This window comes from Sprattus sprattus (genome assembly GCF_963457725.1).
Source record: "Sprattus sprattus genome assembly, chromosome: 5".
In the NCBI taxonomy this organism is placed as follows: domain Eukaryota; kingdom Metazoa; phylum Chordata; class Actinopteri; order Clupeiformes; family Clupeidae; genus Sprattus; species Sprattus sprattus.
The window spans coordinates 5,218,662-5,245,683 of NC_137924.1; the positions used below are offsets into that span (position 1 = coordinate 5,218,662).

At 40.8% G+C, this 27,022-nt stretch overlaps 1 protein-coding gene across 1 annotated transcript in view; it reads left to right on the top strand.

Annotated features, from left to right (window-relative positions):
- Positions 1-6,172: 6,172 nt before the first annotated feature.
- Positions 6,173-27,022, top strand: part of LOC308365957 (E3 ubiquitin-protein ligase TRIM35-like) — a gene marked incomplete at both ends in the record, with an annotated part of 28,237 nt that continues 7,387 nt past the window's right edge. Inside the window, 11 exons of the mRNA XM_080839592.1 lie at positions 6,173-6,574; positions 6,756-6,851; positions 6,939-7,169; positions 9,796-9,818; positions 9,897-10,015; positions 11,294-11,830; positions 21,601-21,659; positions 22,103-22,198; positions 22,313-22,543; positions 24,453-24,475; positions 24,561-24,679. Coding sequence (XP_080695718.1) covers positions 6,173-6,574; positions 6,756-6,851; positions 6,939-7,169; positions 9,796-9,818; positions 9,897-10,015; positions 11,294-11,830; positions 21,601-21,659; positions 22,103-22,198; positions 22,313-22,543; positions 24,453-24,475; positions 24,561-24,679 — 1,936 coding nt within the window. The remainder of the gene's footprint in view (positions 6,575-6,755; positions 6,852-6,938; positions 7,170-9,795; positions 9,819-9,896; positions 10,016-11,293; positions 11,831-21,600; positions 21,660-22,102; positions 22,199-22,312; positions 22,544-24,452; positions 24,476-24,560; positions 24,680-27,022) is intronic.

Sequence of the window (27,022 nt, forward strand, 5' to 3'; positions counted from 1 at the left end):
AGCTGATGTCATTTCCCTTTGTCAGGTTAATGATGACTTGCTGTTAATATGTCCCCATTCATTATAAATTCCTTGATAGAAACGTATTTAAAATACAATTCCTAAACATAATAATAATGACTTGTCTTTATTTTAAAACATTGTGTGAGGTTGGTGACATGTTGTCTTGTTTCTAAGATGTCTACAATCTGTTGAATAACTGAGGTCCATGAGACAGCGGAGCAGAATAGTTTGAGCTTCAGTCTGATCCAACTCCTAGTACTGTTTAAACAAAAACACTGATGACTAAACTCAAATAAAAGCTCCTTCAACTGGCTTACTTTTTTATTTCATTATTTTTGTATCATAATTGTAGTACCGTCACTTTGGTTTTGACTGCCTGTTACGTCCCTATGTAGGGCTTTCTCCCAGTCTCTCACACCAGTGAGTAGCATATAGTTGGTAGTGGCGCTGGCAAGGCCTGTGTTGCAGTGGTGGCAACAAAAATGCGTGATTCCCAAAAGTCAGTCCCGTATCATGGAATTCAGCCGCTTTTAAAGGGCCGGGACTTCTATAGGCTTAATGGGATTAGAACCCCAATCAGCTGCGCACCAACCCGCCTGCAAGACACACAAGACGCAACAGAAACACAGGCAAAAATACATAGACAGACCCACAGGGTCGTAACACTGCCATACCACAGAGAACCATCCAGCACTGACAACATGTTACAGATGAGACTAATATTCCCTAATCATTTATTTAATTAACATACACTTCTGTTTTCCATTAATTTAGTCTGGGTACTTCTCTAGCACATCCTGTTAAGTGCTGAATGTGAACAGTGCCCCCTTCTGACAGGTATAGAGTAGTGCCTGCAGGAATGACATCAGAAATGAAAGGAGACAAACCTAATAAGTCAGAGGTGCTGAGAACTGAAGAGACATAACGCTTATTTCATTTAAAAAGACAAACACATCTGTGATTAAAGGTTATTTAATTTTCACTTTTCAAAATTAATCATCGCAAACAACACATTTTTTTTTCCTCAAATTGTAAACTCAATATATAAACACACAAGTATGTTTTTTAATTTTTCCAAAAAACACTGTGGAAAAAGATTGCACACAAACACAGCATTGGTTTGCCATTTTCAGAACTATGACATACAAAATTCTAAATAGTTTGCTAAAAAAAACCTTGTTATTCTATGTAATGGCAAGCACAGCACATTTTAGACAACCTTATTTGTCTATGTTATGACTAGCACAATATATTGTTATCCCAGGTGAAGTGTGAACTTAATGATCTTTGTAGATATTTTAAGGCAGTGGTCACCAACCTTTTTTGGCCAAACATCACCAACCTCTGCCTTGGTGACAGGCAAGATCTACCTATTGAGGCATTGAGAGAAAAAGACTGTCCAGACTCCAGACTGTACTCGCAACTGAACTTTGTATTTGGCCTAATTGCAATTTAATTAAATTAAACAATTTGGTCCAGCTTTTTTTACTTAAATTCAGTGCAACAAAGAAAATATTTGTTAACCGCACACAATATGAACAAGAAAAAAACACATTTGCAATGATCAGGCTGGTAAAGGGAAAATCATATAGACATTATAGGCCTATTTTTAGCTCGAGTGTGTGTGTGTGTGTGTGTTTTTAACACACACACACACACACACACACACACATACACTGAATTAAATGATTACAATGGAAAACAGGGTATTGTACAGTATTTGCTATTTTTGTAGCATCACTATCTTCCTGTTTTTCTTTACTTTTAAATTTGATTGGATAATTTTCTTAATACTTCAGTCTATCTTTTTTTGTTTTGGTCAGTTATGGAGTGAGGGTTTGCTTGTGGAATGTTTTTTGTTTCTTTTTTTCTTTTCATCTTGACATTGTGAAGTTTTGAGAAATTTCTTAGCTGCAATTTAGACTAAACATTAAGATTTTCTTTTGGGGCTGTAAGTTTAAGTTCCATTTCACAAATGAAATCATGTATAGATTATGCAAAGAGAACATCAAGAAGCCAGATAGCTCTCTCTTTCTCTCTCTCTCTCTCTCTTCACCTTCTCTCTCCTTCTCTCCCCCCTATCTCTCTCTCTCTCTCTCTCTCTCTCTCTCTCTCTCTCTGTCCCTCTTTCTCTCTCTCTTGTCATGGGCTTCGTATGTTTTCCACACAAACTCTTGTTGTGGGACAACACCAATATAAAACTGAGCTGATGTCCCTTCAGAGTATTTTATAGAGAAGAAATATATTTTTGTAAGAGAAATGTCTTCTACTTGTCTGGGCAGGGGAGGGGAGGGCCAAACTGATTGGGATGTTTTGCTATTCAGTATTATATTGGGGGTTGTCATTCTTTTCTGACCATACATTTGTGTCTATAATAGAAGTTGTTTTAAACAATGGCCTTCCTATCCAGGTTTCGATGTTAAGTCATGTTTGAGAAAAGTGAGTTTCATTTAAAGGGAAATGCTTTAGGACATACAGAGGCTTCACATATTCAGCCGTATAGTATATATAAAACATATTTATAAAAAGCTTTATATTGTTTCACTCCAAAGGAAGAAAGATTTTCCTCTTCTGAAGAGCTCTTCTTCTTCTGTTTTCTTAGTTATGCACTGATCATTAAAACCAGACAATGGACCTGTCTCTTTCTGTGTTGTTTTTCTTTCAGGACACACACACACACACACACAAACACACACACACACACACACACACACACACACACAAATAAATAGTTAAAGAGAGAGAAGGAATGGATATTGTGTAATACTCATAATAACATGTATAAGTGTGTGTGTGCTGGTACATTGGATGCAGTAGGTTTATATCCGTCTCCTTCTTCTTCACCTGTTTAACCTGCACACCCAAAGATGAAGATGACCAGAGCCTTGAGCTGATCCCCATTAGTGCTCCTGATAGAGCAACAGGCCAGTCCACAGGCAGCGCCCCCTAGTGGTTGGAGACAGAGGCGGTGTATTTCCTTAGGGGCACAAACCTACACTAGTCTGATGACGGATAGATAGACCAACATGGAACACTAACAATAGTTCTAGTATGGGAAGGGCTTTGATGAATGTCATGTTCATACACTGCCATCTGCTGGTTGAAGGCTGTAACAGTTATTTTACTCAGACCTTGTTTGAGTGTGAGGCTGTGTCTTCACTGCACAGTAAATGCAACCCATTCACTCCCAAGGGACACAGATCAGGTGTGTGACATGCTGATATAAATCACAACAGGAGCTGATGGAATCAGATGGCTTCATATCTGAACTGTGCCCCATCCATACCTGGTGATAGATAGGATGTGAAATGGATATACAGTACCAGTCAAAAGTTTGGACACACTTTTTTGGGGGGGGGGATAAGTGTTTTCTTTACATTATTATTTTCTACAATGTAGATTAATACTGAAAAAGTTTAAACTACGAAATAACTCATATGGAATGATGTTCTAAACAAAAAAAGTGTGCTCTACCATGTAGAAAATAACAAAAGTAAAGAAAAAACTTCTCAAAAACGGAGTAAGTGTGTCCAAACCTTTGACTGGTACTGTATGTGCATATCTTGTGTGTGGAACAAACCACTTAAAGGTACAATAGGCCAGGGGGCACTTGTGTGCTGGGGTAACCGTGTCAAGGGTCTTTTAGGGTCAAAGGGTAACTGTGTCAGGGGTCTTTTAGGGTCAAAGGGTAACTGTGTCAGAGGTCTTTTAGGGTCAAAGGGTAACTGTGTCAGGGGTCTTTTAGGGTCAAAGGGTAACTGTGTCAGGGGTCTTTTAGGGTCAAAGGGTAACTGTGTCAGGGGTCTTTTAGGGTCAAAGGGTAACTGTGTCAGGGGTCTTTTAGGGTCAAAGGGTAACTGTGTCAGAGGTCTTTTAGGGTCAAAGGGTAACTGTGTCAGGGGTCTTTTAGGGTCAAAGGGTAACTGTGTCAGAGGTCTTTTAGGGTCAAAGGGTAACTGTGTCAGGGGTCTTTTAGGGTCAAAGGGTAACTGTGTCAGAGGTCTTTTAGGGTCAAAGGGTAACTGTGTCAGGGGTCTTTTAGGGTCAAAGGGTAACTGTGTCAGAGGTCTTTTAGGGTAGGCAAAGAGGCAGCAGGGAGGCAAAACTCTGTGGTTGGAAATGTATTTGTCCTCCACCAGGTGCATAATCCTAGCCTGGATATTACCAGCCTGTGACTCCATTTCTTTCCGTCAGTCAGTCTGACAAAACCCCATGCATTTTCGTTTCCGAGATGGGCGGGTGCTTAGCTTGAGGTTTAAAATCATTGGAGTTCCCTTAACCAATCAGCAACGTTTGGTAAGCATTCGGTTTCCCCAGTCTCTCCATTACTAACGGGGCCATCTGGTAGATTAAACTCTTCCCAAAGCCAGTTGGGAGAAGAGCTACGACGTCCTTTCCCATCATAAAACTTACAAGACAATCCTCTTGTTCTCCTTTTCATTTTCTGATGTTCTCGAGAGTTGAGACAATGCTGGTAAACTACAAACTCCGCTGGACTACATGCACCTCGGCAAGGCGAGTTTTGCGTCACAGCTCTGAACTGTTCGCTGATTGGTGCGGTTGTAGGGTGAAGCCTGGAAACGATGTTAGGCGGGGCTGGGCCAGACTACGTATGAGCGTAGTATAATTTTCTACATGGTAGATAACACTTTTTTTGTTTACTACATCATTCCATATGTGTTCTTTTGTAGATGAAATGTCTTCAGTGTTAATTAACAATGTAGAAAATAAGAAAAGTAAAGAAAACAATCCTCCAAAAAATTAAAGGTGTGTCCAAACTTTTGACTGGTACTGTATATTGTTTCATTTATACACATACTATATGAAAATGCAACTTAACAGTAATTTGCTAAACAACATTTGGGGCAATAGAACGGAGATTTGGATCAACGGTAAATGAATGAGTGTGCAGTGAAATGTTTGGCGTGGTGTTGACGATAAATGACACCCCTATGCTTCCACACACGCCAGCAAAGGTAAACCAGTTCAGAGAGTTATGTGGGGATGTCCAATAAGGACTATAGAAGTGTCCATTTTGTTCAAAGTATAATAAAAGTCTGTTGAGTCCGCCATTAGGATGCGGTGAGGACACGCCTAGGAAATGCGTCATCACACATGCACATGCACACACACACACACACCCACACACACACACACACACACACACACACACACACACACACCTGTTTCAGTACCGTTCCTGCCACAAGTAATGTATTTCAATGTATTTCACTTCAAATTAAATGTGTTCAGAATTTGTCAGAATTTGATATTAAACTATGTGAGAAAAAAATCGAACAATCAGGTTGCACTTCAACTTGTCAAGTATGTTCATGTGTCCTTTGCTCATTTGTTCATGGTGAACACTTTGAAGTACAGACTAAGGGCCTTTCGGAAACTCATCCCTCCTGTGAGTAAACTGTATGGCATAACAAGTCATGAAGTAATTTATACCTGTCAAACATCACAACAGGATTGATGAAAAGGTGCTCTCTCTCAGTCTCTCTCTCTCTCTCTCTCTTTTTTTCTCTCTCTCTCTCTAAGGGCTCAGATACACATACGCGTTTTTGTAAAAACGGGACGCGAGCAAATGCATTGATTCCTATGGTACGGCGCGTTTAAAGCGTGCGCCCCTTCTCCACCACGCGTTGCGTCTCTGAAGCGTTTTTTAGCTGCGCTTAAAAGTTGAACTATTCTCAACTTTCCAGCGCAAGGCAGGGAAGCGCACCGCTTCTGTTTTGGTCCGCCGCACTTTGCCAAGGCGTTACTGAAGCGTTTCTGCCTGAAAAAAGACGCGTATGTGTATCTGAGCCCTAAAGGTGTAGCTGAGCAGGCCAATCAGAATCCTCTTCACCCAAAGTCCCTCCCTCTGACTCGCCTAAACGTTGTTTAACAAGGAAGTGGGGAACTGAGGCGGACGAACTCCACTGAATGGCTGTGTTTCAGCGAACTTTAAACAGGTAGGAGTTCTCTGGTGTACTTTTACACTCAACAAACAAACCAACCATTCTGGTTTCAAAAACATGAATATGAGGCTGGCAGTCTTGTGACTTTAGTATGTTGTGTATTCCTGTTCAGAGACTGACGTGGTTTTCAAACCGTGAACTCGAAAGTGAAAGCAAACTGAGTTAGCAGCCATTGCAAAAGAGAGTCCTCCGGTAACAAGACTATGGCATCGAAACCTTTCTCTGAAGAGGATTTCTCTTGTCTTGTGTGCTGTGACATCTTTAAGGATCCTGTTGTCCTCTCATGCAGTCACAGTGTGTGTAAAGCTTGTCTGCAGCAGTTCTGGAAAACCAAAACATCAAGGGAATGTCCAGTCTGCAGGAGGAGATCATCAAGGGAACATCCTCCCCTTAACCTCCACTTAAAGAACCTGTGTGAGACCTTTGCACAGCAGGGAAGTCAGAGAGCTTCAGCAGGGTCTGAGGTGCTCTGCAGTCTGCACAGTGAGAAACTAAAGCTCTTCTGTCTGGATGATAAGCAGCCTGTGTGTGTGGTGTGTCGAGACTCAAAAACACACAAAAGTCACAACTTCAGTCCCATTGATGAGGCTGCACAAGATATTAAGGTAGGAATGCTCCTGTTTAATGATGCTTAAACAAAATTGGTTCTATGAAGAATTAATAAGGAATTAAATATGCAGATGCATGCCTCCATAACTACTCAATGTCAGCACCAGTTGAGTGCAAATCTTTACACCTGTGTTTACCGCAGTAGTTGTTACCCAGTACAGTGTGTGTGTATTTCAGGAGGAACTCAGGATCAAACTGGAGCCTCTAAGAAATAATTTCAAGACCTTTGAAGAAGTTAAACTCATCTGGGACCAAACATCAGAACACATTAAGGTGAGCTATGGACCAGATTAGACAACAGAGTTTCCATTTCAGCAACAAGAAAACAATACTTTTTCATTACTGTGTGTAATCATCCAGACTCAGACCCAGCACACAGAGAAACAGATCAAGGAGGAGTTCAAGAAGCTGCACCAGTTTCTACGAGATGAAGAGGCAGCCAGGATAGCTGCACTGAGGGAGGAAGAGGAGCAGAAGAGTCAGATGATGAAGGAGAAGATTGAGAAGATGAGCAGAGAGATCTCATCTCTTTCAGACACAATCAGAGCCATAGAGGAGGAGTTGATAAATGATGACATCACATTCCTGCAGGTAAGAACCGGTCCTGTTTTTCTTTTTTCCTAAAGAAGTGTCATTGACAGTCATTAACAGGAGTAAATCTTTTCTGATCCACAAAGAAAACAGATGTACAGTATACACTGTATGTATGGAAATGATAATATTATATATGAAAACCTATGCATTATGTTAACCTAACACTCAGGATTACAGGTTCTGTAGTAGTTTATAATCTGACAAACCAACACTCTTAATCATGAAGATGGCAAATTACTGATTTAAAAGTTCCTGTTTTTTATATAACTTCCTATATTAATTAATGGTAGTGTTTAGATCCTGGAAGCATTATTGACATAAGTAATTTGCTTATGTTTCCTTTAAAGTAACACTAGGCAACAATTTGACACTTTTCTGAGGTGTGGTTTTATAGGCAACTAGTTTTGGTACCATCCTCAAATTCCTTTTTGATAGCATATGGTCATGTGAATGTCTGTGTCTTTCCCACTAGCCATCCAGGATAGGCCCTATGTAGTTCTGTGTACCGGGCTGGAACACCCACACAGCATGACATTGCCAGCATTACTGCCAAGAGACACCAGTTAGTGTGTTGGCAAGCTTTTATCAGTGTCAACTGGGCAAGGTTTTTGCATGCCTTTAGATCAACCTTTTTCACCCCAAGGACCCCTTGGCTGAGAGAGACTCTAAGCAGAGACCCCCACCCCGCGCCCCAAATTTGGGCCTGATATTCATATATTTTGTTTGGAACTAAGTATCAGTCACACACACACACACACACACTCACACACACACACTCCCCTTCACACGTGTGAACAGAATTACACATTGTCTGTGACACACAACTCGTTTAATTTATTCTGTTTATTATTGACATTTATTTTCACTTACAGTTAGCCATCACTCTGTATTCAATTAGGGAGGGACAAAGAATTGAGTAGCTTGAGAAGCTTAAGTATGGATGACATATCTCATACCTAGTGAAAGATCTGACGTTGATAATTCATCACTCATGTCTTTGTCAACAACATTCTCCCTATGAAGAATGCAGTGCGTCATACATGGCTCTTGCACCGTTTGTGGCCCGGGTATATAATGTTCACGAAAAAAAATGTTGATCACTTTGAAAATCTCTGAACTTGCTTAACGTCCAGGCAGCTGCTTACAGAATAGAAATTTCTCCTGCATCTCATTTTGGTCGACAAATCACAAAAAAAGCTAAAAGCTGAGCGTCGTTTGACACATTGGGGGATTATCTAATTGAAGTGCAAAATAATCTGCCTTTAGGAGTTTTGCGACCAGAAGTGCCCTCATATCAGCTGCCAATTCTTCAATAGGACGGGCATTGGGATGCTTTTCAGTTTTTTTATGTACTCATCCTTCCCAAACATTGTTTTGCGCATATCACTAGCTGCTGGCAATATTAAAGGTTCCGCAATTATGTATGGCTTCTTGGTCTGAGCAACACGTAATGCAACTTGATAAGAGGCTTTTAAAGCTAGCTCGCACATGTTGGCTGATTGTCTCATCAAGGTCTGCTGGTCCTAAAAAGATTTTAAACGGTATATATTAAATGTTTTTATCTTTCAAGTGAGCACGGGTTGTCTTTAAGTGTCGTTGCAGCTTTGATGGTTTCATAGTTTCTTTTGATAGCACGGAAGAGAAACACTAGTTATTCGCACACTAGTTATTCGTCACCATCAGTCTCTTTGTAGGTGAAGCCAAACTTAAGATAATTCTCTGAATATTTACGTCTCTTCTCCCGTTTGCTTTTGGCTGTTCATGGAAGGGGTGTTGGCATCCTCTTTAGGTAGATCATCTGAACCGCCATCAATGGTGTCTAATGTGGAGCTTTTGTTCCGAGAATTTACAAAACAATCCATTATTTCAAATTGTATGGTGATGGCAGGCAACGTGTTTTGGCACCAGATAGCTAAATGTAGTTAAGTGTTTACGTTGCCATGGTGATCAAATGATCGCATGAAGACTCATAGGTAGCCTATTTTTTTATTTTTAACGAATAGAAAGCCATTTATACGTTCTGTTTATGTTTATGTGGCCTATTGGATGTTTTACATTTTTGGAAGAGGGAAAAAATGCTTCAGATGAAATAATTTGGCGTTGAAGACCTCTGCTTTAGATAGTTAGCTTGCTAGTTTTGGATCACAACTCCTTATCGCTGCTTTAAGTGGTTAATATAGGATAATTAAATGTCAAGTGTTAAAGTAGCATTCCATATCAATTGCTATTCGCTAACGATATGCTAGCAGCTAAAACTAACGAAATCTCTTTCGAAATGTGCTAACTTTAACATTATGACAAACTAGTTACTCAACAACTGTCCTAACACAGTCAAACAACAAGCAAGTGAAACACAAGACAAAGCAAGACAGCAAATAAGCTACTTACTGGTTTGGCAGACAGTAGGAAGCAAGACGGCTTCAGGCAAACCTACATTTAGCAGTAATACGCCCACGGACCCTGGTATGGCAATGGCACGGAGGCGATTCTCCATATTAATTTTTTTTCCAGATGTTATTGTAAGGTAAAACTGCTTATCCTTACACTAATCCTGAAGTATAATTGTTGCATACTGTTACTTTAATGCAATGTTTACATATTTTGTTCTTTGGTGTTTTTCCAGAACTACAAGAGCACAGTGGAGAGGTGAGTGATCTGTCTCTTTCTTCTCAAAGTTTCTGAGCCCGAACCCATTACAGCACTGACTACTGAATTTTATTCCAGAGCCCAGTGCACACTGCAGGATCCAGAGAGGGTTTCAGGAGCTCTGATCAATGTGGCAAAACACCTGGGCAACCTGAAGTTCAGAGTCTGGGAGAAGATGCAGGAGATTGTGCAATACGGTGAGTACTGACTAAAACAGACAAACACACACACACACACACACACACACACACACACACACACACACACACACAGAGAAGGGGCATACATTGATTTTAGTGGAATGGATGATACACCACTGTTCAGATTCATTGAAAGCACATTCGACACACATACACACACACACACACACACACAAACACACACACACACATACACACATACACACACACACACACACACACACACACACACACACACAGACAGACACCTCACCTAATAGAGCTAATAGCATCTCTGCTTCTGGTCTAGACCAGCAGATACATACACACACACAGCTCTACACATGCAAACACAGAGAGACATACACACACACACATATGCACCGACACACAAGCGTGCATACACATACAGACACACACAGACACACAAATCTCCCCTACTAGAGCTATACAGACCATAGAGACAAACAGACACCTATATACACACACACACACACACACACACACACACACGCACACACACAGAACTCCCCATATGCATCTCAAACATCCCATTGTGACCATGTCTGCCCAGGACCCCCCAGCAGTGGATAATACACAGCCACAACCACCAATAACGGCTGTGTTCAATTCAAAAACACCATACACAGACAACCCGACTGCCAAGCAGATTACAGAAACTTTGGGTGAAATGATTTGCCAGGACCTCTTGCCCTACTCAGTTGTTGAAGACACAGGTTTCCTTAAGCTCCTAACTGTCACTGCACCATGCTACAGGGTACCCTCACGCATGCATTTCTCATGTACAGTTGGACCAAACCTGTACTGTGATGTTAAAGCAGTTAAAGATGTTAAGCATGAAGGGTGATGTGGTTCACTGTGCCACAGACATTTGGACAAGCTGGGGGGTTCAGACAGTTCATAAAACTGAGTTCAGTTAAAATAGAAATAAAAAGAGGAATGAAAAGTACAGTATGAGGGTGTGAAAATATATTTTCATAATTAATAAGATAATAAAAAAAATAAAATCAATGGGATGCTTTGAAAGCATATAAATTGCATTATCAATGAATATTAGAATAGAAAATACAACATGGGTCTGATTTAACATGACTTCCAGCATAAGCCACACCCACTTCTGGCCTTCTATCTGAATCCAGACACAAAGACAAATCATTTTGTTGGTTTAACAGATACAAATACAGATACAGATAATGACCTCTAGTTTGTATATGTGCATGTTTTTATTTGTGTGTGTTCTTTTCACCTAAACCATTTGTGTTTCTCACTCTGCAGCTCCTGTGACTCTGGATCCCAACACTGCACAACCACAACTCACCCTGTCCGAGGATCTGACCAGTGTGAGAGAGGGTGAGACACAGCAGCTTCCTGATAACCCAGAGAGATTTGATGAGTATTACAGTGTCCTGGGCTCTGAGGGCTTTAACTCAGGGACTCACTGCTGGGATGTGGAGGTTGGAGAGAACACATTGTGGTTTGTGGGTGTGATGTCAGAGTCTCTCCAGAGGAAGGGAGACTATTCCTCCATGAGTGGACTGTGGTATGTGTATTATGCAGATGGTGAATATGGAGCACGCTTTACACCACAGCCTGACACTCTCCTCACAGTGAAGCAGAAACTCCAGAGGATCAGAGTGCAGCTGGACTGGGATAGAGGAGAGCTGTCATTCTCTGACCCTGATAATAGCACACACCTACACACTGTCACACACACTTTCACTGAGAGAGTGTTTCCATACTTTGCTATTGGCTGTAAACTCTTTCCTCTGACGATGTTACCAGTGAGAGCTTTAGTGAAAGTAGAGCAGCACAGCAAGAGATGATGTATTTTCCTCTAGCCAGGTTAATAATGACTTGTTCATTGTGTTAAAATGTCTTCATGCATTATGATTTCTGATGACCTGTTCTGTGGCTACTGCCTGAAGAATACCCATAGGTAGATGATGGAACAGATATGTAACACATTTAAGCGCATGGGTTGTGTTGAGTGTACAGTTTAATTCATCATGATTATCTAAAGAGAATAATATTTTACTTTAATTTCCAAACACTAACTGAAGTTGGTGAATTTATACATAGTTTACCAACAACCTTTTGAATAACCAATGTCCAAAAACAGTGGACCAGCTCAGCTTCAGCTTCATTATTCTGATCACTCTGAGGTCCTGAGGTCCTGAAACAGTGGAGCAGCTCAGCTTCAGCTTCATTAGTCTGATCAGACTCTGAGGTCCTGAAACAGTGGAGCAGCTCAGCTTCAGCTTCATTAGTCTGATCAGACTCTGAGGTCCTGAAACAGTGAAGCAGCTCAGCTTTGTTAGTCTGATCAGTTTGAATGGGTTTGTCATTCATATAATTATTTTATTTTATTTTTTCATGAAGGATGCACCTTGAGACAATTTTAATGTTTTGTCGCTGTACAAAAATAAAATAAAATTGGCCAAAATTGTCTTTCATGTTTTATGTCATCTGCTTAGAGCTGTGGCCTAATAGACACTGATGCTGACAAATGGGATCTTGTGGCAAAACTTTTCAACACGATATCCTTTAATCTTCATCCAGCATAACCCCACTGTCTTCATCCAGCATAACCACACTGACCTAATCCAGCATAACCCCACTGAGCTAATCCAGCATAACCTCACTGACCTCATCCAGCATAACCACACTGTCTTCATCCAGCATAACCCCATTGACCTCATCTAGCATAACCCCACTGTTGAAAAAGTAGCAACCTCCTGCATACTGATGCTTTCCAAAGCTCCTGATCAGAAATGGTGTCCTCAGGTAATCAATAGATGAGTTCTGAGTTCAGCCAGGTGTTTATTTGTTGTGGTTTCATCATGGAGAATTGTGCATAAGGCTTTAGTCTGGGTATTTATCCAGCACATCAGGTTAAGTGCTGAATGCCAACAGTGCCCCTACTGGCAGGTGCAGTGTAGTGCCTGCAGGTGTGATCTTGGAAATGAAAGATAAACCTACGCAGGACTGCTGAAAAACTGAAGAGACTTGAAGCTTTTTACTGAAAGATATGGTAACTGATTGTAATTCATGTCTGATCTATAACCACAAATATGTACATATTAAGCTTATGAGTAAATGTATGGATCATATTTGATATACAGCCGCGGAAAAAATTAAGAGACCACTTCAAAATTATCAGTTTCTCTGGTTTTACTATTTATTGGTATGTGTTAAAGTAAAATGTACATTTTTGTTTTATTCTATAACCTACTGGCAACATTCCTACCAAATTTCAAATCAAAATATTGTCATTTAGATCATTTATTTGCAGAAAAATGACAATTGGTCAAAATAGCAAAAAAGATGCAGTGTCTTCAGATCTCGAATAATGCAAAGAAAACAAGCTCATATTCATTTTTAAACTACACAATACTAATGCTTTAACTTAGGAAGAGTTCAGAAATCAATATTTGGTGGAATAACCTTGATTTAAAATCACAACTTTCATGTGTCTTGGCATGCTCTCCACCAGTCTTTCACATTGCCGTTGGGTGACTTTATGCTACTCCTGGCGCAAGAATTCAAGCAGCTCGACTTCTTTTCATGGCTTGTGACCATCCATCTTCCTCTTGATCACATTTCAGAGTTTTTTTATGGGATTCAGGTCTCGAAATTGGGCTGGCCATGACAGGGTCCTGATCTGGTGATACTCCATCCACACCTTTACTGACCTGGCTGTGTGGCATGGAGCATTGCCTTGCTGGAAAAAACACTTCTCAGAATTGGGGAACATTGTCAGAGCAAAAGGAAGCAAGTTTTTCTTCCGGGACAACGTTGTACTTTGCCTGGCTGAGGTTTGTAAAAGACCATAAGGATTGAACCAAAGCGGACTGGAGGGTCTCCTAGTTCGTCTTCTCTGATGAGTCCAATTTTCAGCTTTGCCCAACACATGGTCGTCTGATGGTCAGACGAAGAAAAACTTGCTTCCTTTTGCTCTGACAATGTTCCCCAACTCTGAGAAGTGTTTTTTCCAGCAGGGCAATGCTCCATGCCACACAGCCAGGCCAGTAAAGGTGTGGATGGAGTATCACCAGATCAGGACCCTGTCATGGACAGCCCAATTTCGAGACCTGAATCCCATAAAAAAAACTCTGAAATGTGATCAAGAGGAAGATGGATGGTCACAAGCCATGAAAAGAAGCCGAGCTGCTTGAATTCTTGCGCCAGGAGTAGCATAAAGTCACCCAACGGCAATGTGAAAGACTGGTGGAGAGCATGCCAAGACACATGAAAGTTGTGATTTTAAATCAAGGTTATTCCACCAAATATTGATTTCTGAACTCTTCCTAAGTTAAAGCATTAGTATTGTGTAGTTTAAAAATTAATATGAGCTTGTTTTCTTTGCATTATTCGAGATCTGAAGACACTACATCTTTTTTGCTATTTTGACCAATTGTCATTTTTCTGCAAATAAATGATCTAAATGACAATATTTTTATTTGAAATTTGGTAGGAATGTTGCCAGTAGGTTATAGAATAAAACAAAAATGTACATTTTACTTTAACACATACCAATACATAGTAAAACCAGAGAAACTGATAATTTTGAAGTGGTCTCTTAATTTTTTCCGCGGCTGTATTTAAATACATTTCTGTTTGCAGTCATTAAATAGTCATCAATGGTGTTGTTGATCATTTACTGACTGCAAACTGAAAATCATTTGAATATATAGTATATTTTTATAACACATTTTAAAATGCAACAATCTGAAATGAATACATTCAGTGTAATTATTAATAAATAGTTTAATAAAACAGTGATGCTATGTGAAGTAGCAATATGCTGGGTGAAAGACAGACGTCCACGAGTGAAGGTCAAAGTTCATAACACTGTAAAAGTGCATGACGTCACAACAGCTGAACATATGACATTTTTTTAAAAACCTACAGATGATTTACTTTTTGACATTGGACAGCAGAATATAAAAATGAAATCAAAATGTAAAACAGAATTTGTTCTGAATTGACCTGGTATGGATTGAATAGCTTGAATATGAGATACTACAACATGACTTTGTCCAGTACACAGCTGCCAAAGCAGAGCACTTAGAAGATGGATCCTGCACGTGCACATCAGAAAATGATTTAGAAAATGAATATAATATACGTGTATTCACAAAGTGCACTACAGTTTAACATTGTGGTGATTATATTTACAGACATGATTCACACACATTTATAAAATGTCCTTTCTATTCATTTTACAGAGTGATAATAAGTGTTTCAAACTTACAAGTCCTTTACCAAAAATATTGGCCTTATGTGTCATTCATGTCTTCTTTTCTTCAAATGTTATCTGACACAGTCTGTATTTGGGTCACACAATATGTCTGGTCTTAACCTGGCCTTAAAGGCACAATATGCAACAATTATGCTTCAGGATTAGGGTTAGGATAAGCAGTTTAACCTTAAAATAACAGCTTAAAAAAAATTGGGGCACTACAATGACTTTTAATATGGAGAATTGCGTCCGTGCCAATGGCATAGCAGGGTCGATAGGCATATAACTGCCTTCTGTAGTTTTGCCTGCCGATGCCCGCCGACCTGACTTTGATTACCTTCTGCCGATCTAGTAAGTAGCTTATTTGGCGTCTTGCTTAGTCTTGTGTTGCACATGATTGATGTTTGACTGTGTAAGGACAGTTGTTGAGTAATTAGTTTGTCATAATGTCAAAGTCAGCACATTTCAAGAGATTTCGTTCATTTTAGCTGCTAGCATACCTTTAGCGAATAGCTATTAATCCTTAATGCACCTTTAAGTCTGTAGGTCCGCTCTTTAGTAAGTCTTGAGCCCAGAGCAGGTTCAGACCTCCATGGGGCCCTAGGCAAAATTCTGCCAAGGGGCCCTCCTAACTGAACCCCCAAAATTTTCAACTGTCGCACCTGACACCCAGTGCTTCCACTCATCCCCCCTTTAAATATATTGCATATCGCCACCTGTTGATCCAACTCAGAATAAATACAGACCAAATCAGCAGAAAAGTGTGAACACTGAGAGAAAAAACACAAAGACCTAAAAAATCTTTAAAAGGCAGCCTATTTACAATCAACAGTTAATTTACCAGCTCCCATGCTAACATGAAAACACACACATTGGTTGTAACTTTCAAATCTTCAATGGTCCAGTGAAAATATGCCAAGGTTCTCAGAAGAAGCAACTATTTGTTATAGAAAGACTACAAACTCTGAATCACTTGGAATTAAAACCATTTTATTTAGCAGATCCATATTGTCCGTTTTCTGTTGAAGTGGTTGCTAGGCAAACAAATTGAGTCGTGAGAAGACTTGAGCTTAACAAAACGACATGTTTTCGATTTACAATGACCGTGTCTTTATAAAATGAAAGGAGAGTAAAATGCCATAATAAACAACGTACTAACCTCGAAACATCAAACCAATACTTCAAGCAACAGTTTGATATTTCTCGGTATGATCATCTCACTCTATTAAAAAGTGTTTATTATTTAGCACCATTGTCATAATATTTCACAAGTTTTATTTATTCACCAAGAATAAATCGTATCTGCGTCTATATTTGCCTGTGGGCTATCCAAGCAAACAAACTTCAATCTTAGTCAATATGTATCCATTACTTTCCAAAGTTTCGATTTTGTTAAGTGCAGTTGTAACTATACAAGGCTACAACTAAAATTATAGAAGCTAGCAAGACGCACACAGAGACCGGGGATCCCCAAGGGCTCACCGCCCTGTTGATGTAGGTCTAACACGGACTGTCCCTCCCTCTCTCCCACCAGGAGAGGAGAGTTAAAGGCTTTACCTGACTGCTGCTCCCGCAGTTCATTTTCAAAGTTCCTTCCCCTTCCTTTTTTCATTCCCCGAGGGATAGCTCCGCTTCATCTTTCTACACTAATGATGCGCATGGGTAGCTATCTGACGTCCGCGACGGACAGTTACGTTGTCACGTTTTTTTTTTTTCCCCCACGGGGCCTTTATTATAAATAATACATTTGCGGGGCCCTACGCAACGTGCGTAGTGTGCGTGTTGAAAGAACCGGTACTGCTTGAGCCTGTCAGTAAATCTTGAGTCTGTCAGTCTGGTGTTTAGTAGGTCTTGATTCTGTCAGTCTGGTCTTCAGTAGGTCTTGAGCCTGTCAGTCTGGTCTTCAGTAGGTCTTGATTCTGTCAGTCTGGTCTTCAGTAGGTCTTGAGCCTGTCAGTCTGGTCTTCAGTAGGTCTTGAGCCTGTCAGTCTGGTGTTCAGTAGGTCTTGAGCCTGTCAGTCTGGTCTTCAGTAGGTCTTGAGTCTGTCAGTCTGGTCTTTAGTAGGTCTTGATTCTGTCAGTCTGGTCTTCATTAGGTCTTGAGCCTGTCAGTCTGGTGTTCAGTAGGTCTTGAGCCTGTCAGTCTGGTCTTCAGTAGGTCTTGAGCCTGTCAGTGTCAGTCTGGTCTTTAGTAGGTCTTGAGCCTGTCAGTCTGGTCTTCAGTAGGTCTTAAGCCTGTCAGTCTGGTCTTCAGTAGGTCTTGAGCCTGTCAGTCTGTTGTTTAGTAGGTCTTGAGCCTGTCAGTCTGATCTTCAGTAGGTCTTGAGCCTGTCAGTCTTGTCTTTAGTAGGTCTTGAGCCTGTCAGTGTCAGTCTGGTCTTCAGTAGGTCTTGAGCCTGTCAGTGTCAGTCTGGTCTTCAGTAGATCTTGAGCCTGTCAGTGTCAGTCTGGTGTTCAGTAGGTCTTGAGCCTGAACACTTTGGAGAGCACTGAGGTGGCGCTGGAATAGATGAGGAAGGAACCTTCACTGGTGTGGAAGAACTCCCAGTCTCTGCAGCCCACAGTCAGCAGCTCATGAGCAGAGACAAACCCCTCAGAGCCCTGCCACCTGAGGAGAACACAAACACACACACACACACACACACACACACACACACACACACAGAGACACACCCACACACACACAGACACACACACAGACACACACACACACACACACACACACACACACACACACACACACACACACACACACACACACACACACTAAGGGAAGGTTTAAACTGTAATACTAAGGGAAGGTTTACACTGTTACACTAAGGAAGTGTTTGCACTGTTACACTAAGGAAGTGGTTGCATTGTTAAACTTAGGATGTGTAGAGAAGAGGAGTTTGCTAGTTCGAGTTCATGCGGGATGCCTTTAAGAACTTCCCACACCCCTCTCACACTCTCTAACACACACTCTGCAGATGCTTACCTGGTGGCAGGACATGCAGTTCACACTCCACCTATTATTTTCCCCTGTATAATAATATGAATAATATTCACTCAACCTACCCTTTTCCCCTGTGTTATAATTTAGAATAATAAAAATTAAGGTTTTGGTTTTGTTTTTTCATAATGTTGCTTCCCTACGAGCCAGGGTTGCAACAATGTGCATACTCACATGCGCGCACACACAAGTGCACACACAAACTCAAACACTATGCTATCTAACTACCAGTCACTGCCTGTGGTAGAAAAGACTCTGAACTCAATGTTTATGGTTCCAGCCTCTGTAACTATGGGTTAATATGTAACAGAGCTGAGCATACAGGTCAATACGACAGCAATAAGACACTAGCATGGACTCAGATAGTCTTTGATTCCCTCCCCCTGTGATATGTAACCCACAGTACTATATATACAGTACCAGACAAAAGTTTGACACACCTTCTCATTTTTTGAGAAGTTTTTTCTTCACTTTTATTATTTTCTACATGGTAGATAACACTTTTTTTTTGTTTAGTACATCATTCCATATGTGTTCTTTCCCAGTTTAAATGTCTTCAGTATTAATCTACAATGTAGAAAATAATAAAAGTAGAGAAAACACTGAAAGGTGCGTCCAAACTTTTGACTGGGACGGTATATACAGCCGCGGAAAAAATTAAGAGACCACTTCAAAATTATCAGTTTCTCTGGTTTTACTATTTATTGGTATGTGTTAAAGTAAAATGTACATTTTTGTTTTATTCTATAACCTACTGGCAACATTCCTACCAAATTTCAAATAAAAATATTGTCATTTAGATCATTTATTTGCAGAAAAATGACAATTGGTCAAAATAGCAAAAAAGATGCAGTGTCTTCAGATGTCGAATAATGCAAAGAAAACAAGCTCATATTCATTTTTAAACTACACAATACTAATGCTTTAACTTAGGAAGAGTTCAGAAATCAATATTTGGTGGAATAACCTTGATTTAAAATCACAACTTTCATGTGTCTTGGCATGCTCTCCACCAGTCTTTCACATTGCCGTTGGGTGACTTTATGCTACTCCTGGCGCATGAATTCAAGCAGCTCGGCTTCTTTTCATGGCTTGTGACCATCCATCTTCCTCTTGATCACATTTCAGAGTTTTTTTTATGGGATTCAGGTCTCGAAATTGGGCTGGCCATGACAGGGTCCTGATCTGGTGATACTCCATCCACACCTTTACTGGCCTGGCTGTGTGGCATGGAGCATTGCCCTGCTGGAAAAAACACTTCTCAGAGTTGGGGAACATTGTCAGAGCAAAAGGAAGCAAGTTTTTCTTCCGGGACAACGTTGTGCTTTGCCTGGCTGAGGTTTGTAAAAGACCATAAGGATTGAACCAAAGCCGACTGGAGGGTCTCCTAGTTCGTCATCTCTGATGAGTCCAATTTCACAGTAGGTGCAAGACTCTGTGGCTTGTAGGCCTCTCCAGGTCTCCGTCTAACCATCAGACGACCATGTGTTGGGCAAAGCTGAAAATTGGACTCATCAGAGAAGACGAACTAGGAGACCTTCCAGTCCGCTTTGGTTCAATCCTTATGGTCTTTTACAAACCTCAGCCAGGCAAAGTACAACGTTGTCCCAGAAGAAAAACTTGCTTCCTTTTGCTCTGACAATGTTCCCCAACTCTGAGAAGTGTTTTTTCCAGCAGGGCAATGCTCCATGCCACACAGCCAGGCCAGTAAAGGTGTGGATGGAGTATCACCAGATCAGGACCCTGTCATGGCCAGCCCAATTTCGAGACCTGAATCCCATAAAAAAAACTCTGAAATGTGATCAAGAGGAAGATGGATGGTCACAAGCCATGAAAAGAAGCCGAGCTGCTTGAATTCTTGCGCCAGGAGTAGCATAAAGTCACCCAACGGCAATGTGAAAGACTGGTGGAGAGCATGCCAAGACACATGAAAGTTGTGATTTTAAATCAAGGTTATTCCACCAAATATTGATTTCTGAACTCTTCCTAAGTTAAAGCATTAGTATTGTGTAGTTTAAAAATGAATATGAGCTTGTTTTCTTTGCATTATTCGAGATCTGAAGACACTGCATCTTTTTTGCTATTTTGACCAATTGTCATTTTTCTGCAAATAAATGATCTAAATGACAATATTTTGATTTGAAATTTGGTAGGAATGTTGCCAGTAGGTTATAGAATAAAACTAAAATATACATTTTACTTTAACACATACCAATAAATAGTAAAACCAGAGAAACTGATAATTTTGAAGTGGTCTCTTAATTTTTTACGCGGCTGTATATTATATATAGATAGATAATAGATATATAGATAATGTCACTGAAAATCAGAAGGAATAAGATCAGAACAAAATGTATGTAGATAGTGGAGGAAAAACACTGACATGAAGCCTGTTTATGACTGTAAGTTAGAGCTCACTCATTCAGGTACTTTGACTTCTGATCCTCAAGACTAGGAGGCACTAAAGAACTGTTTATTGGTGGACTGTTGTGAGACTGACCAATCAGCTCCCTGCTCCTCCAGATCCCTCCCTCTCACTCTCCTTTTCTGAAGGAGGAGGTGAAGCTCAGTGAAGGGTGGCTGCTGTGTTCCCCGTCACACCGTCACAAAACTGCTCCAGCAGGTTAGGTGAGAATCTATTAAAAACACTCAATCTGCAGACACAGAGGGAGAGAGGGGACGGGGTTGAGCAGAGAGTGTGAGAGAGAAGCTGGGAGGAGCCAACACTGACAGCGTTATAGTGGAAACTGGCTATGAGGAAGTGAAGCTCAGTGACAGACGGCAACTTTGTTCCACGTTACACCTCTACAAATGTTCTAGCAGGTGAGAATCAAATAAAAACACTCAAACTGGACATAAATGTTTTCATAAAGACGTTGGAGAGGTTACAATGCTTACATACATCGCTTAAAACAACAAGAGGACTCAGAAACTGACTAGTTTTGCCAAACTCCTGAAAGTGAAAGTAAAGTTTGGGGAAAAGTTACAACGAGAGAGTAGCTCGCAGCAGATTTATATTTACTCGGGGAAAATGGCTTCAAAGCTAGAAGAGGATATATCCTGTCCTGTGTGCACTGACATCTTCAAGGACCCAGTTGTTCTGTCATGTAGTCACAGCTTCTGTAAAGCCTGTCTGCAGCAGTACTGGAAAACCAAAGGATACAGAGATTGTCCAGTCTGCAGGAGGAGGTCATCAAAGGCTGAGCCACCAACCAACCTTGCATTAAGAAACCTATGTGAGACATTTTTACAAGAGAGAGGTCAGAGAGGCGCACTCTGTAGTCTCCATGGCGACAAACTGAAGCTGTTTTGTCATGATGATCAGCAGCTTGTGTGTCTGGTGTGTAGAGACTCAAAACTTCACAGGAATCACCAGTTCAGTCCCATTGCTGAAGCAGCAGTTGACCGTAAGGTAAGTTTGATACAAATTTATGAAAAAGATTTTGTATTGGCTAATTAACAACAAGCAACAGCCTAATATTAAGTCCTTCGTTATAAACAATAATAATCACAAATTAAAAATCCCTGTAGTTGCTGTTATTACTGTAACTCAACACTTGGTGGCAGCACCATCATTTCACTCCTCTGCTCCCTCAAGAATGTGTTCACAATCATCCAATTGAAATGCATCCATTTGTTGCTTTAGGGGTGGCAATCTATGTTCTACAAAAGTCACATTTAAGAATCACTGACATGTAGGATTTAATTTGTCTTCATTATTTTACATTCAGGATTTTCATAAATGTTGGAATAGTCACCAAGACATCTGAGGGGCGTCACAAATTGCATTCTATGTAAAAGACTACTGTATTATTCTCTCTCTCTATCTCGCTCTATCTCTCTCTTCCAGGAGGAGCTCAAGGTCAAAGTGGACCCCTTGAAGGAAAAACTAAAGGCTTTTGAAAAAGTAAAACTCAACTATGATGGAACAGCAAAACACATTAAGGTGAGAGTCAGGACACAAGCATGAATAGAATATAGACGTTGGAAGAAGCTTTTATGCAGTATGTTAATCCAGAGGAATTCCCTAGTAGACACTCTGTTATTGACCTTATTCCAGACTCAGGCCCAGCACACAGAGAAGATGATCAAACAGGAGTTTGAGAAGCTTCACCAGTTTCTACGAGATGAAGAGGCAGCCAGGATAGCTGCACTGAGGGAGGAAGAGAAGCAGAAGAGTAAGATGATGAAGGAGAAGATTGAGAAGATGAGCAGAGCGATCTCATCTCTTTCAGACACCATCAAAGCCATAGAAGAGAAGTTGGGAGCTGATGACATCACATTTCTACAAGTAAGAACCATCTACTGTCCTTATCATAGTGTGTGTGAGTGTGTGTTTGTGTGTGTCCATATGTGTGTTTTTGTTTGTGTCTGTGTGTATGAGTGTCTGTGTGTCTCTCTGTGTGTTTGTGTCTGTGTGTGTGTGTGGTTCTTTGTCTGTGTATCTTTGGTGTGGTAGGTGTGAGTTCTGGTTTGAATTTTTTAAATATGTGGTTTAATTGTATTGATGTGACCTGGCCAAGAGTGGTGCCTCCTGAAAAAGTTCTCAGGTAGGGTTGTCTGATAATGATGAAGGCGGCCCATTCAGTAGGCACTAGAGATGCGCGGTTGGCGGTCGCACCCGCGGACTCCAAGGTTAAACCGCGGATAGGACGGATGAAGTGACAAAAAAAATATTTTAATTAAATTCGGGCGGGTGGCGGTTTACCCAACGAAATTCAAAATATCTACACATTGTTAAATGTCGTTACCTACATCCAAGCACATTTTTAAATAATCCAATTTTCATCAGGCAGTAAATTGGCCTAGTTCCGTGTATGCATACAATGCAAACAAAGGAAGTAAAAAAGTTTAAATTAAGTGACGATCCCTCTCATGTCGCGTCTCTTTGCAACGCCGCAAACCTGCAAGCTATGAGTCAGCTGTCAGTATTGGAAGAAGCCTTAACGTGTCGTAGATGAAACTGCCTGGGTTATTTTGTTGTGTTAGGCTATTAGTTATATTTTAAAAAAGCCAGTCATTGTAGCCTACCACTCGTGGAAAAAGGAATTTCAAAGAGATGATGGAATGATTTGACTCAGAAGTGACATTGGGCATTGGCAGCGCGAGATGTTCAGAACAAGTTAAACTTCTAGCTCAATAACATCACCAGCTAAGAAAGAAGGTAAGAAAAATAGTCGGAAAACTTTGATTTGCAAGGCATGTAGGCAAGTGTTGGGGTTGTTACAGTATAAAGCCTACAATGCGGTGGAATTTCGGAATTAATAGACTCGTGTCGGCGTTTCCTTAATAGGCTTTCTTTCATTTTGAAAAAAAAAAAAACAGTTGGCTATATTACCATATTAAAATGGTATACCAAATTGCGTTTTATTACAATGATAAAAAAAAGTGTAGGCCTACTAGCCTATGGTAAGGTCAGGTTTGCCGATGTGCTTGGCTATTTTAAAGTTTCTCCCTGTGCATTGATCAGATACTGATAATACTGATAATATTCTGGGGATAGGCTACAACATAGCCAATAGGCTTTCATACTATCCTTTAAATATCTTTGCGGCATTGGATCAGTCTCCTTTCAAGAACAGGCAAGAACTTTCTAGTATATATACCTAAAAACAACAGGCGGATGGCGGGCGGGTGCGGTTTTGAAAATTGGTCAAAAAAATTGGTGCGGATGGATAGCGGACGGATCATGCGTTTTGTGATGTGGTTGCGGATGAAATAATAGCCCATCCGCGCATCTCTAGTAGGTACATTAAGCAAAACCATTGTTTATCCGTGACTCCCAGGGCTCACTCAAAAAAGCCACAACATTGTACACACTGGATGAGCCAGTTTAGGATGTGCTGGTTCTCCTCATTGTTGTGGCGGCGCACTGCTTTCCCTGTTTGCAGTGTGCCGCCCAAATCGCCCTTATGGTTAAACCGCCCATGCAGTTTCCACCACACTATATAGTGTGTGTACTTATGTTTGTGTCTGTCTGTGTCAGTCTGTGTGTCTGTGTGTCTGTCTCTGCTCTGTGTGTGTGTGTGTGTGTGTGTGTGTGTGTGTGTGTGTGTGTGTGTGTGTGTGTGTGTGTGTGTGTGTGTGTGTGTGTGTGTGTTGTTTAAAAGGCAGGGGCTGCTCAAGTAAATAAAGGTTTATTATGAGACTTTTTCATACCAATCATGTTAAAATATATTTTTGACTTCATCATTTCACAGAACTACAAGAGCACAGTAAAAAGGTGAGTGATCTGCCTCCTGTCTCTCTCTTCTCTTTGGTTCTGAACCCAAACCCACAGCAGCACTGACTCCTGCATGTTATTCCAGAGTCCAGTGCACACTGCAGGATCCAGAGAGGGTTTCAGGAGCTCTGATCAATGTGGCGAAACACCTGGGCAACCTGAAGTTCAGAGTCTGGGAGAAGATGCAGGAGATTGTTCAATACAGTAAGTGTATACATCCCTTTTTAAACACAAAACACACACACACACACACACAAACAAACACACACACACATATAGACAAACGGATGGCCGGACAGACACAAGTTTATTTATAGAGCACATTTCATACACAGAGGCAATTCAATGTGCTTTACATAAATAAGAGCTCAAAAAGAAATATGAAGACAAGTGAAGAGATCAAAAGAGCTGCCAAGCAGAAGAGGGAACTGGAGAAGAGTGGAAGTGATGAAGAGTGTGTATAGGTCCATGGGTGAAAAAGAAAATGAGTCAGAATTGTCTGGGATATTTCAGTTGAGTTTAAGAATTGATAAGGATACAGTAAAGCTAAAACAGAAGACATTGTTGAAGTGAGCCGGAAGCAATTGAATTGAGTATTATCAAGAATTCTCCAGTAAACTGTTTCTCCAATGAACTGTATCGTTCTCCCATGTCGATAAACGGAGGATTCAGAATGATGGAGGGAAGTGTCATCTTCCATTGCTATGGATGTGTCAGGGTGTGTGGTAATGCAGCCTGTTTTCATGCTTTGCCTACACATTTAATTTTGTCGTGCATGAACAACTTTGTTTTTGGGGGGTGCAGCATATATTTTTTCCTCACTGAAGGACTAAAGTAAATGTAAGGAACTATGTTGCTCCTGCCTGAACTCGGTTAGCTAACTTGTCTCACCCTACTGTTTTGAAAATACTTCATATGGGACTGTATTCAAAATAATTTATTTTTGGGAAAGATAAGTGTTTGTTTTCCGTTCTTACAGGGCTGCTAAGAGTTTTCTTTTCCTGGAGGTTAATCTTCTGAAATGTTCAGATGTGCTATACAGTTTTCACGCCAAGAGTTATTAAGGGATCTCAATGGGTTGGTAAAGACTAAATAAAAGAAGAGTTGATTTTAATGTGCACCCCACCCTGTTTGTGTTATCCCCTAGTGTAGTGGAAGAGCCATATCATTGGTGGGAGGGCTTCACGCAATAGAGCCGTTAGACGTTGGAGCTGTTTTCAGAAAAAGGCCCCACATATCCCAAGTAGAGCAATAGCCTGAATAGAATCCTTGATAGAGCCTGATAGAACCATTTCCAAAGAAGGCCTGAGATAGAGCTTAGCCCCAATAGAGCAGAGAGAGAGAGAGAGAGAGAGAGAGAGAGAGAGAGAGAGAGAGAGAGAGAGAGAGAGAGAGAGAGAGAGAGAGAGAGAGAGAGAGAGAGAGAGAGAGAGAGAGAGAGAGAGAGAGAGAGAGAGAGAGAGAGAGAGAGAGAGAGAGAGAGACAGAGAGACAGAGAGACAGAGAGAGGGAGAGACAGGGAGAGAGAAGCTGGCATACAATCAATTTTACATGATAGATAGTGGAATGGATGATACACCACTGTTTAGTTTAATTGAAAGCTTATTTGACACACACACACACATAAACACACACACAAACCCACGCGCACACACACATATACACACACAAACACACACACACACACACAACAACACACATGTACACACACAAACTTACACTCACACATGCACACACACAAACATCTCCCCTTCTCGTCTCTGCTTCTTCTCTCAAAAGCCAGCAGGTACACATACAAACATACACACACAAACATGCACAAACAGACACACGCACACACATATGCACAAACACACACACACACACACACACACCCACACACACACACACACACACACACACACACACACTAGTCTCCCCTAGTACAGATCATAGTGTCCTGCTTCTGCCCTCATTAGATTAGATTAGATTAGAGATTACATTCAACTTTATTGACATTGAACAGAGTACTGAGACAACGAAATGCATTTTAGCATCCATCCAGAAATGCAACATAAAATAGGTACAATATGACACAGAATTGTAATATAAACAGAATTGCGACTAGCAGCAGTTGAGGTAGAAGTGTAGATATGAGAAGTATATAAAGTGCAGGTGTAAGTATTAGTGGTGGTAATAAGGGAAATGAAGTGAATGAGCTAGATGTTATATAATGTTTAAGTAATGAGTATTGTATGGTGTTAGTACAATTAATACAGGTAATGCAGTAATAAGTGGGATATACTGTAGTAAAACAAGACAAATGTGCTGGGTGCAAATGTCCAGTGGCTGGAGGAGGGTGTGTGGCAGTCAAGCCAGGGTGTGTGTGGGGGGAGGGGGGGGGGGAGGGACAGGAAGTATAGTGCAAATGTTCAGTGGCTGGAGGAGGGTGTGTGGCAGTCAAGCCAGGGTGGAGGGGGGTAGAACAGTCACAGGTTGGGGGGCTATCACCGTGGTGCAGACTTCAGTAGGGTGACAGCTGCAGGGATGAAGCTATTCCTGAACCTG